This window comes from Brachionichthys hirsutus, chromosome 15 (assembly GCF_040956055.1).
Source record: "Brachionichthys hirsutus isolate HB-005 chromosome 15, CSIRO-AGI_Bhir_v1, whole genome shotgun sequence".
NCBI lineage: Eukaryota > Metazoa > Chordata > Actinopteri > Lophiiformes > Brachionichthyidae > Brachionichthys > Brachionichthys hirsutus.
In genome coordinates, this window is record NC_090911.1 from 1,658,273 (window position 1) to 1,671,954 (window position 13,682).

The window sequence follows — 13,682 nt, forward strand, 5'->3', positions numbered from 1 at the left end:
TCTGACATTCGTAACAATTAAATTAATGCATATATTACCGCTCGTAAAAAAATATAAATAAATACATGATTGCCAGTTGCCTGAATTACAGAAATGAAATTATCAACGTGATAAAACTATTTACAATATTGAATACAATATGAGAAACAAACTGTTCACCGTTTTACAAGGCGCTCAGGTGCCCGTTCGATATGTTTCACGGGACGGGCCGGAAGGAGGTCCGTTCACGCCACGAGGCCGAAAGGAGGCTCGTTTTCCCTGTCGGCGAGGCCCGCCTTGCTCGGCGCTTTGCGCGGGTCTTCTGGCGTCCACACCTTCGCGGTGCGGATGACGTTCTGCTCCCGGAGCTGCTTCTCATCCGACCAGGACAGGGAGTGACCGGCCAGCGGGGGCAGGCCGTAGTCCGGGTCGCTGGGGGAGGGAGACCCTGGGGGGGGGGGTTAAACAACAGAGCAATTAGTATTATTATTTGATCTATCACTTTTTTTGTTGTTCATCTCTCTGTATCTTTGTTTGGGGACGCACGGCGCGTCTTTGAGGACGCACGGCGCGTCTTTGGGGACGCATGGCGCGTCTTAAAGTGGACCTACTTGTTGCTCTGTGACAGATGATGATCTTCTTGGGCTGCGCGTCGTGCGTCCCGCTGCTCGGGTTCCTGATGGGAAGGTCGGACTGGACGAGCTCGGCCAGGAAGTTGATGTAGCCGATGGCGAGCCGCAGAGTGTCCACTTTGGACAGCCTCTTCTCGTAGGGCAGCGTCGGGATGTGGGTTCGGAGCCCCTCGAACGCGTCGTTGATGGACTGCATCCTCCGCCGCTCCCTCACGTTGGCCGCCTGCCTCAGTTGCTGCATCTCGTTCTCGGATCTCATCCGCCTCCTGCGCCTCAGGAACGGCTCCCCGCTGCGAGGAGACAGTTCCGGCGTGTCCGCGCATCCGTACGAGAAGCCGGAGGACGCGGAGGAAAAGGACGCGCTGCCCACGTCGCAGTCTCCGTCGCGGGGGGCTGCGCGCACGCCGTCGCCGTCTTTGCTGTAATAGTCTTGGAAGTGACTCGTGAGGAAGTCCACGTCATCATCCAAAAAGTCGTCCGTGTCCAGGTGTCCGTCTCTCGAGGACCGGTCGGTGAAGAACTCGTCATCGTCGAAATACGGAGGGGAGGAGAACGAGTCGAGTCCGGAGAACGGGTCCAGAACGCTGGTCATGGTTCTGGTACGAGCGCGCGTCTCTGTGTGCGCTCCGCTCCGCGCGTCACCGACGAGACCGGAGTGTATGATGGTCAACTGGCACGCGAGAGGTCTTTATAGCGACATCCATAGTCGCGTGGCGTTTATGAAGATTGCCAACCAATCACAGTGCGTTCCGCGAGATAATCCCCCAGGCCACGCCCTCTCCTCTCCTCCACGTTACATCTATCTATCTATCTATCTATCTATCTATCTATCTATCTATCTATCTATCTATCTATCTATCTATCTATCTATCTGTCTATCTATCTATCTATCTATCTATCTATCTATCTATCTATCTATCTATCTATCTATCATCTATCTGTCTATCTATCCATCCATCATCCATCTATCTATCATCTATCTGTCTATCTATCTATCTATCATCTATCTGTCTATCTATCCATCCATCATCCATCTATCTATCATCTATCTGTCTATCTATCTATCTATCTATCTATCTATCTATCTATCTATCTATCTATCTATCTATCTATCTATCTATCTATCTATCTATCATCTATCTGTCTATCTATCCATCCATCATCCATCTATCTATCATCTATCTGTCTATCTATCCATCCATCATCCATCTATCTATCATCTATCTGTCTATCTATCTATCTATCTATCTATCTATCTATCTATCTATCTATCTATCTATCTATCTATCTATCTATCTATCTATCTATCTATCTATCTATCTATCTATCTATCTATCTATCTATCATCTATCTGTCTATCTATCCATCCATCATCCATCTATCTATCATCTATCTGTCTATCTATCTATCTATCATCTATCTGTCTATCTATCCATCCATCATCCATCTATCTATCTATCTATCTATCTATCTATCTATCTATCTATCTATCTATCTATCTATCTATCTATCTATCTATCTATCTATCTATCTATCTATCTATCTATCTGTCTGTCTGTCTGTCTGTCTGTCTATCTATCTATCTATCTATCTATCTATCTATCTATCTATCTATCTATCTATCTATCTATCCTCTTTGTAATTACTCCACGCCCGCCACGCAGGGCAGGATGCGTGATGGAGCGGTGCGCTCCGCGGCTTTTCTTCCACGAAGCCACCTGATGACGCAGAGGAGCCCCCCATCCTCATTTATTAAGCAGTAAGTGGGCAGCGCGCCCCATAAATAGACGCACCAGTGAGCGGTCGGGTGCCCGGCAGAGTGGGCTTTATTGGGGGGACTGGTTGACTATAAAGGCCCAGTGCGGGTCCCGGAGCGCGCGCCTCTCACCTCGAGCAGCAGCGCCTATTAATGCTCCTCGATCCACCGAGAAGAGACGCGCCACCGATCCGCGCTCTGGAAGTGCGCGTCATTCAGCCCATTCAGGCAAAGCCTTCACTTTGTTCTGGGGACAACGTGGACATGAAGGGCAGCCGGGGTGCACGCGCAGCGCGTGTGTGGATAGAGCGCAAAGAAAGCTGCAACACGGGACTTGACCGTGGGAAGAAGGCCACTTGCGTCCCGATCGTAAGTCAATGGAACAAGTCGCGTTATAAATGAGGCGTGCTCTGTTGTCTACACAATCAGCGCGCACAATACACGCACGCCCCGACACCAACCAGGTGTTGAACACTGACAGGACGACCCGAGGGACAGCGCGCACTGCGTCCACGGAGGAATCCACGACGGTCTCAGCGCGCTGTTCTCATGGCCGGAAATCAACCTTCAAATGACCTTCAGAACGCATCAAATCGTTTTATTTCGCATGATGTTCACTTAGAAATTTCGACAACAACAAAAACCTTCAGAGGCTTTAAGGAGCTTTTATAACGAGAGTAATTCTACGTCAGTGACGTTTATTGTGTCATAACTGCGAAAGACAACATTTATTTTCTTTTATTCATGTTAATCAAGTTTTCTTAGAGGAAAATAAAAAGCCTGAAAATAAAAATGCAGATTAACTCAAATGTCGCTCCTTTGTTTACCTCGCTTGACATTTGCATTCTGTTTCTGTTTATCTTTGAAGGATGAGTTGGGGCGACGGTCGCGCGGGTGGTTGAGAGGGTCGTCCGATCGAGAGGTTGGTGGTTCGATTCCCGGCTTGGACACATGTGTACACTGTTGACACTTCACCCACATTGCCTGTGTGAATGTAGTGGGCGAGTGAATGTCGGTGGAGGTCAGGAGGACCGATGGTGCAAATTGGCAGCGTCCTCCTCAGTAGTGAATGAATAACGCACATAAAATGTATAAAGCGTCTTTGAGTATAGAAAAGAGCTATATAAAATCAAAGCATTATTATTATTTGATGTTTTTTTTTTGTCAGATACCTTTCAAAACAAGCAGTTTAATGGACATGTGGACACCAGGATGACATTCTAGCCCGTTGGATGCAGCGCTCTGACTTAGTGCTTCATTTGTTGCACCATTTGTCACTTTGGCACAAAAGCACATCCTTGAAACAATCGGAATTGGGGAATCTTTAATTTTCATTGGTTTTATTTATTAATTGTAATTTTGTGAAAGATATTTTTCTTATTGGCACTTACAAAGCACCTTTTCTTTATTTATTACTTTAATTAATTTGAGAGAACTGTTCAGGGGTAATTTATTATTAATAAATTATATTATATATAAAACTATGATTAATTATTAGTTTTTAGTTTGTATAGACTTTAATGTGACTTAAAAAATATATTACCCTGACTAAAATATTCTTAGGTAATCAATTTCAGCAAACATTTTGAGTAAATGTCCAAAGATTTTTAGGTTTTGTACAAATACATTTATTGAGCTTAAGATAGAATTTAATGTTAATGTCGTTATATAAATTTAAATGAGTAGTCAGAAATTGAAAATATCAGGAAATGAACGAAACACATTTAAGCTAAGACTACAAATAAATAAATAAGTGAGGAATTTGTTAGCAGAAATATTTATTTATTTCTTATTTTATAGCGTTAATATTCTTTCAGCAAACATTTTGAGTATGTTCACCTTATCAGGTTTTACAGTGCATGCATGCTGAAATGACCCAGAAGAGCCTCTCAAAGGGAAAAGGCTCCACCTTTTGAGACACAGGTCCAGGATGAAGGACCACATGGACAGGAACTGTCCAAGTAGCCACTGATGATGAACACGAAGCTGCAGCGAGGAGAATCATGCTCGTCACAGAGTGCATGGACGGACAATCAATCACACTGATCAGCTTTTAAACACAGTGTTCTTCATTTTGGTGTTGAATGTCAACGACCTGTTTGAAATGTCCGCCTTTCAGGCGGATAATCTTGTCCCAGCGTGCGTCGCGCTCTGGCCACATCTGTCTGTGCAGGTTTTCAACTCCATCTTGGACCTTAACGCTCTTCCTCCATCCATCAGAGGTGTGCGTATATGCGGCTGATGTCTTGTCTGTAAGGCTGGTTCCGGGACTTCAGGATCCAGCAGTCTGAGTTAATGTGCGTTAATCAGCCATGCAGCACCCCATGATCATTTTTTTAAATACAAAAATGGGATTGCTTCATGGGCTTAAAAATATATATTTTTAAAGATAATTTTGGTTATAGTGATATGTGGGTATGAAAATCATGGGCATCCAAAGGCAATCTTTCAAAACACATTTTTATACGTTAAGATCCTGCACGACCATGAAATAGCTCAAAGCCTCCTTGTGATCAAAATGTATTTAGTTTAACAACCAAACTTGAAATAAGTCATTCGTCCAAAGTGTAGATCAATTAAAGACACACCATTAAGCCACATTTCACTGATAGACTGATCCTTCTTATGTAATTAGTGCATCATTGCCCTTTTGCGCGCAGTGCGCTCTGATCACTCTGCGCAAAACTGCTTTTAATAGAAGAGTTACATTAGAAGAACAGAACGCTGCATGCAGCAAAACATGGATTTCACTTTCGAATCTCTGCCTCTAACACCAACTGTTAGAGGCAGAGATTTGCAGCCACATTTATTTTTAGTAGCGCGAAAATAAAATGTAGCTTTTTTTAAGATACCCGGTCTGACGGGTCACAGATCAATAAGAACTCATAATGAAAACAAAGCATCCCTGCCAGTGTCTGCTGTGTGTGACTGATTGAACGGAAACTATATATTGATTTGTCTTGATCTAAAATCAGCATGAGAAGAAGAATTGTTTCAGTTCACTTTCGGGATCAACACTTTCGTTTTTGCGCTGCAGACCATTTAATCAGTCATAGTTGTGGATTTAACATGTACTGGGACTGGACATTGTGACACAGGTATGCGCGTGCATGTAGTGGAAGTTAGCTGTGCGCGAGAAACCCACAAGCCCTAGAATGTGCGAATAGGGCGACACCTGGCGGGGATTGGTTAATGGTGCATTCACAAAGTTTGAAAATTCTTGTCAAACTATTTTTTATGAGACATGAATAAAATAATTTCAAGATGGCGTAAGATTATTTTTGCTGTTCGCCATCGAGCTTCATCTATCTATCATTTATCTATCTATCTATCTATCTATCTATCTATCTATCTATCTATCTATCTATCTATCTATCTATCTATCTATCTATCTATCTATCTATCTATCTATCTATCTATCTATCTATCTATCTATCTATCTATCTATCTATCTATCTATCTATCTATCTATCTGTCTATCTATCTATCTATCTATCTATCTATCCTCTTTGTAATTACTCCACGCCCGCCACGCAGGGCAGGATGCGTGATGGAGCGGTGCGCTCCGCGGCTTTTCTTCCACGAAGCCACCTGATGACGCAGAGGAGCCCCCCATCCTCATTTATTAAGCAGTAAGTGGGCAGCGCGCCCCATAAATACACGCACCAGTGAGCGGTCGGGTGCCCGGCAGAGTGGGCTTTATTGGGGGGACTGGTTGACTATAAAGGCCCAGTGCGGGTCCCGGAGCGCGCGCCTCTCACCTCGAGCAGCAGCGCCTATTAATGCTCCTCGATCCACCGAGAAGAGACGCGCCACCGATCCGCGCTCTGGAAGTGCGCGTCATTCAGCCCATTCAGGCAAAGCCTTCACTTTGTTCTGGGGACAACGTGGACATGAAGGGCAGCCGGGGTGCACGCGCAGCGCGTGTGTGGATAGAGCGCAAAGAAAGCTGCAACACGGGACTTGACCGTGGGAAGAAGGCCACTTGCGTCCCGATCGTAAGTCAATGGAACAAGTCGCGTTATAAATGAGGCGTGCTCTGTTGTCTACACAATCAGCGCGCACAATACACGCACGCCCCGACACCAACCAGGTGTTGAACACTGAACCCGAGGGACAGCGCGCACTGCGTCCACGGAGGAATCCACGACGGTCTCAGCGCGCACTGCGCCCGTCAGTATCAGATTCTGGGCTTCAGTGATGTTTAAAGATCCCTAAATGTTTCACCCTAATCACGTTTTCTTGGTGAGTGGAGCTCGACGTCTTTTGACGTCTTTCTGACATCAGACTCTGTCAGGCGAGACGAAGCATTTTCACATTTCATAACTTTATTTATATTAAGACTCTTTATTCTAGTTGACTCTGCAGCACAGCAACGTCTGAATCAAGTCGACGCGCCTTCATCCTTTCCGTGACGTCACATTGCAGAGGTGGAAACAGGTGATCACGCACTTTCAGAGGCCGATGATGTCTAAATATTATCCCCCCCCCCACCCCCCCACGCAGCCCTTTAATGTCCCGTGACCGCGCGCTCCACGCAGTCTCTTTGATGAACGGGGTGACCCGCGCTAGCGGAGCGTTTACAAGTGTTTCGGTTCCCATGCAGTTCCTCGGTTTGCAGCATGCAGCAGGCACACACACACACACACACACACACACACACACACACACACACCCACGGACGCACACACGCACACACACACACACACATACACACACGAACACACAGACGCACACACACGGACGCACACATACACACAAGAACACGCGGACGCACGCACACAACTTATGTTTATATAAGAAGAATTATTCCACGTTTATCCTGAATTATTAAAATAACATTATAATTGTCATTAGTATTTTAATTTTTGTTCAAACATTTTATTAATTTAATAAATCTAGATTGAACAAAAGGGATATTAATTTCAGTTGTAAAAACACAGCATATTTAAGTTTATTTTTTCATTACAGATAAATCCATTCAGAAACTAAAGTTCGAGTTGGCGCAGTCACAGCTTTCAGTTTCGTGGTGAAGACAGTCATCGCCACGTCTTAATGACAGTCCAGCAGCTGATAAACAGTGTAAAGAACCAAGACTACTTTTGATGTAAAATAAATACTAAAATGCAGGATTTCCTATTGTCAGCAGGTGGCGCTGTTAAATTACAGTTTTTCTCAGTCACTTTGGCGCATTTCTCAGATCAGAATGAAAATTCTCATCATGATTATTAAATTCTGTCGTGCAAATTTCTATACCATTCTTTAATCTTTATGCACCAATAGCAGCCCTGGATGCAGCACGTGATGACATCACAGCAGCGTCATGCAGAGGGTGGAGTCACAACTCCAGGAGACTCTTTCCTCACTGCATTGAAAGCGATGACATCCGTTGTGATGTAGATGAGAACACGTGTCCAGATAGACAGGAACATCTGGATGTGACTCAATGATTTACCGTGTTCAGGTACAATATGTACTGTTATATTGTTCACATTTGTGTGTTTCTTATGTTTGTTCTAAATCAGTGACTCGTGTATTTTTCTTTTGCACAATGCAGTAGAACTGCAACGAGCATATACAGTGAAGAAGTGAAACGTACGTATTCAGTTGTACTCACTTACTCCCCTAACGACAGCAATGTGTAACTCTACTGTAGTTTTCAAATGGCTGTATTAGTGTATATTGCTGTCTGGAGCATTCAGGTCATGGCACCGAGTTCTGACCTTTTATTGCACTGCAAAACACTGAGAGAATAAAGTGTCCTCATGAAAACATGAAAAAGCCGTTTTGACTCTCTTGTTCATAACTTCTCATTTTGATGACGCCGGCAGCGCCATTGACATGAAGACTTGCTTTTGAGGAATGGACCGCCCATTTTGAACAGGTGATGTGCTTTTGCAGGTTCTTCACTATAGGTTTTGCAGTTTTTCACTAATTGCTTTGAGAAATGAACTGCTGTGCAAATGTTAATAGTGATGTGAGAAAAGCACCAAAAAGAATAAGAAAAACTGCAACTAATTTTTGGACATACGGATGTCCTCAGAATGTGAACTCTCTCTCCACGTTGTTTGGCTAAAAGTCTCGATCACTGACAGTAAAGTTATAACAGCTTCTTTTTTTTTGTATTGAAGGCACTAGAAATGTTAAGGTGGCCCCTCAATTCGAGGTCTGGAAAAATATTTTAATAAAATTTCACGAGTCTTGTTTTATTATTGATGAAACTTCAAGTAGATCAAACAAAAGATTGTTAAAGTATGACACCTATAAACCACAGAAAAACAGATGGCCAAATGAAAATGATGGACTTCCTGTATAGATCATGGGTTCATGAGTGCAAATATATACAAACCACGGCTAGAATATTTTGATCATAGTTTCCGTTAATAACCACAAACTTCCTGATAGGATCAATGTTTTTTATACATTCTATTATATGAAAATACATTTCATATCTGTGATGTGGAGTGTTTTACATTCCTCATCGGTGCGGCCGCAGAGCATCGTCCCAGACGCCTACAGTTCACTTTCTGGATTAGTTGTCTGAGACAAATGTATGGAATTAGCGTTGGAGCTAATCCTCCACACAGTGATTCAGTTTTAATCCCCTTAATCTCTGGCTGCAGGGCATTATCCATCTGGTTGACTAAAACAAATTAAAGGGCTTCACTGAACCTTAATGCTACGACTTGTTTCCATGCGCGACCCTTCCCAAATGTTTCGCAATGGGACACTTAAAGGAAATTAAGATGAGATTGACTTGAAAACCATTTAGGAGTCGTTACCCACAGCGCCTCGATTGCAGGATATGTAGTTTATCATGCAGACATGTTTATCTGCGTTCCCTTCTCTGTGAATTTATGCGATATTTTTCTCCCAATCTATTTCCACACTATAAAAGGAGGAGACGGGTGGGGGTGGGGGGCAGGGCATTCTATGAAACCACTGCTTGCTTGTCATTGGTCTGATCTGGGACGATCTGCAGATGGGAGGTGGAACAGCTGGTACACTCATGCTGTGCAGCACTGTCTGCTCCACACACACACTCAGGTTTTTAGGAACCCCCCTTCCTCAGGATCTGAAGTGCACGGACAGTCCCAACACCCCGGTGACTTCTACATGCGCCTCAGCTGCTTCTCTGGTGGAGGCCATCGGCACCACGTCGTCAGCAAACGCCCCGTGATCCACCGTCACTTTGCCAGCGCCTCTTCTGGACCTCCTAAAGAGCTTTTGGTCCAGTTCGTATTGCAGCTCCACTCCAACATCTTCCACATCCTGCACTGCTTCTGCCCACTTATCAGCCACCACACAGGCATACAGGTTGAGTTGGGGCCACATATATATATATATATATATATATATGCAAACAGTGATTTTCTTTACATTTGTTCTTACGTTTTGGTTGCAGAGCTCGACTCAATTCATAAATACAGTCCCTCATTTTGAACAGCCTGAACTCCTAAAGAATAACAATATCTTTTTATTTATTACGGACAAGATAACTTGAAACAAGTGTTATACTTTGACATAGAAAACGGTCTGCGATGAAGAAATATCTCTCAGACAAAAAATAATCACTCACTCGTCACAAGCATTGATGAAAGCAGGTCAGCAGCATCCAAGCTGCTGGGTCAGCACCAGCGAGGCCTGGGAGTCCTGCCACATGCAGGCAGCAGGGCGGGCATGGGCAGATGTCAAAGGACTAGTGTGTTACTTTTTAGTTTTTACAAATTTCTATTTCTCACCAAAGAGAGAAAAATCCATGTTTAATTAGGTCGTAGTGAAACGACATCTGAGCTGGTCGGAGGCTACGGCGAGTCAGAGGTTGCACCAGATTTCTTTTATAGCCGGCCACACATGCTGTTTGAAACTTTGCTGCCTCAGCATGACAGGAATGGATTCACTCTCTACCCCCAGACAAATATTGCCATCAAGAACGACGAGCTCAGGCTAACGTGGGTTTTGGTAGCATAGCTGTCAGCTTCACTACGACACTAAGCACAAGCTAATGATTTAGCGCTCACTCTGCTGAAGCAACTGTTCCACGCAATGGAAGGAGGGTTACCAAAAAGTCCTAGTTTGTGAATCCTTTCACTGACGAATGGCGAATAAACGGATTCTGATGTGTCTTTATGTGTCCTTGGATTTTCTAGCGCTCACTTTTTAAAGTTCTCTGCATCACACTTGAGTCAATAATCCAGGCAAACAGAAAGTTGCGAAACCAATTTAAGACATTAGCCATGGAAAAAGATTTGATACCTAATTTTATTCTGGAATATCAATAAATATGAACATATAATCATCTTCTTACAATCAAACAAAAGATCAGAAGAACATGACCACTATAACATAACCTCATAGTTTAAAAAACAATATATAAGAGAATCAATAAATCAAGTACATGTTTTCAACGGATATATCCATTTTTAAGTACTAATATTGTGTCTGCATGCATTATGGAATGACTTTAACCATTGTCTCTACAAACACGAGACACCTGAAGGTATGAGCGGAGGCTGCCGACAGGAAAAGGAACACAGGAAGCACACGACTGTATAGAGACCTCACACACCCACAGTGCATATTCCAGTATGGTAAAACGCACAAACCTTATAACACACAAGCTCTCAACCAACACACAATTTGAGTCACAAACAGGGGGGGGGGTGTTAAAATGCTGTTTCTGGTGCGCTGATGCATAGATAGTGCAGGAAAATCTGAATATTGGGAGACATTACAGTGCATCATGATAATAAAGCAGAACATATTTTATTTGTTTCAATCATCAAGCCCGTTCAGTTTGGCTCCACTCGGGTTCGGTTTGCTCTCATCACGGAACACATCTGATTTGATTTGTTTACTTTTCCAAAATGTAAAATTGTATTATATATTATAATAAAAGCACATGCCCTTTTGGTTTAACACCTTTAAATTTCATTCAACTAATTTTTATAAAAATAAATAAATAAAAATAAAGAATGGCATATTTCAGTTAATTTATTAAGAAGTCTGTCATTAATCTTTGTTAATAGATTTTTTAAAAAAATCTCATTTTAAAGATCCAGTTTCAAGTTTTGACAGCACAATTTCATTCAATGTTAAAATGCAATCTAATTTTATATAATTTATTACAATCATGATAAGCTGTGGAGATCAAATTATTCATCAAAGGACTTTCTTCTCTTAAATTTCGACACATAAATGTTAAACAAGTTAGAATCAAAAGATTTTTGCAAATGAAACATGAACAATTAAATACAATTTTATGGCAACCTTGTTTCGGTTTTGAGATGAAGATGCTGAGGTTCTCCTTGGGAGTGACCAGGTTGGACAGGATTAGAAATGAGACAATAAGAGGGACAGTGAAGGTTAGACGTTTTGGAGACAAGGTCAGAGAGACCAGACTTTGATGGTTTGGACATGTCCAGAGGAGAGACAGGGACTATATCGGTAGAAGGATGCTGAGGATGGAACTGCCAGGGAACAGGACTAGAGGTCCACCCAGGAGAAGAGACATGGACGTAGTGAGGGAGGACATGAGAGTGGCTGGTGTTGGGGAGGACGATGCAAAGGACTGGGTGAAGTGGAGAAGGTTGGCGATTCAGCTAAAGTACAAACAAACCTTTCACACGTGTATGACCCTTCCCTCTCGATTAGAGGCGGGTTTCACATTGATTATGGCTCGCTGTCACTGTCGTCGTCTTTAAAACACAGAGGTAATCAGCTCCTGTACAAAATGACATCTCGAGCTCAAAGGCACGCACACATGCACACACGCACGCACACACGCACGCACGCACGCACGCACGCACACATATCCGGAATCTTTTCAAGACAGTAAATACAGCGTTGTGCACGTTCATGCACACCACACCGTCAGAACAGACGGCGGCGTGTGAATCAATGTGTTTAAAAATAAAAAAGAGCGATCACCATAAACGTTGGCAGAAGCAGAGCCCCCCCCCCCCCCTCCAGATACCACCGTGCTGGGATCGGCACGTTCAAACATGGAACATGACGCTTGTACGGACTGTTTCCTCAGCAGTTTGGTCAGAACGTCCCATAAAGCATTGCGGTAACAGAGAGCAGGTTGGATGCACTGTTGGTACTTTCGTTGTGGGTCATGCCGTCAGATAAAAGTTGTGTGTTGGAACTCAATAAGCGTGCTTTTTATTCATGCATGTCGTGCTATGAAAGAGGTGCTCCAATGTGGCTTTTCGTTTGCATAAATGTGGTCGATATGTCCTCTCACGGCTGCGCTGTGGTTAGGGCTGGGGCGAGCTAACCCGTTAGTCTTCCTGACTGGCAGACACACCCTTGATTTTCAAAAATTAGAGCGTCTCATATTATATTACTGACCTATTATAAGGTGTGCCATACAGGCTGCTCAAAGTTTGATAACACTGCAAAAAGAAAACACATGAAAAGCAATTCAACTCCCAATAAGTGCGTCAAAGCTGATCAATCTGATTTTAGCATTCACTCGATGGATTTCATTAGCTCAAAATTAAACTCTACTTATTTATGACCAAAATCAAATATGGATGAGGAGACCACATGAGACAGCAAAGGGAACCCCGATGGCCTGATGAGTCCCGCTTGAGCTCTGGAACAGTCAAAAAGGAAATAAAAAGACACCCGAACAAGCCGTGCAGAAGTATGGGAATACATGTCGGTTCCCAAACAGCAGGGTTCACCAAAGAGAACGAAGATAACTGAAGTGTGGCGCTAGTGAGGGAGATGAACAATAAACAGTGATCATGGTGCTGCTTCTCCGGGGGGGGCAGAAGATATATTACAGCCAGCAGTTTGTACAACAGACCTGAAAGAACCTGTATCCGGTGTGTAGGGATGACCGGCCGTCATCAGGAGAGTATGATTGTCCATCACCGAAACATCCGTTTTTCATTCACTTTTAATTGTGCTTATTTCAACTGATATATTTGAGGCATTTAAACAATAAGCTATAAAAGCACTGCTGTATGTATCTGAATTTCTTACACTGGGAAATCCTGAGCTGACGGCTCGTTGCTCGGCTACCTGAAGCCAGGTGAAGTGTTCACCTGGGTGATGTCACAAACAGCCTTCATACAACACTATTAAATACATCGGATTCGGTGGAGGAGAATGTGAAACTTTAAGAAATAGCAGCTGTGGAAGGCCAGTGTGGATTTATTCTGCACTGCAGCTGATCTGTGGGAGAGGAATAGTGAACCTGATCACGTCACCGGCGGTCCACCTTTTACTCGGACTGCTCTCGATGGAGACGACGACGCCACCGTTATCGCTCCAGCACATCAAATGTTGAATTTGTTGGG

At 43.5% G+C, this 13,682-nt stretch overlaps 1 protein-coding gene across 1 annotated transcript; it reads right to left on the minus strand.

The window, feature by feature from the left end:
• Window positions 1–224: 224 nt before the first annotated feature.
• On the minus strand, window positions 225–1,203 carry ptf1a (pancreas associated transcription factor 1a). Its single transcript, XM_068749259.1, has 2 exons — window positions 591–1,203; window positions 225–427 (listed from the first exon to the last, which is right to left on the minus strand). The coding sequence occupies exons 1-2, from the start codon at window positions 1,201–1,203 to the stop codon at window positions 225–227; spliced, it is 816 nt and encodes a 271-aa protein (XP_068605360.1).
• Between the last annotated feature and the right edge of the window lie 12,479 nt (window positions 1,204–13,682).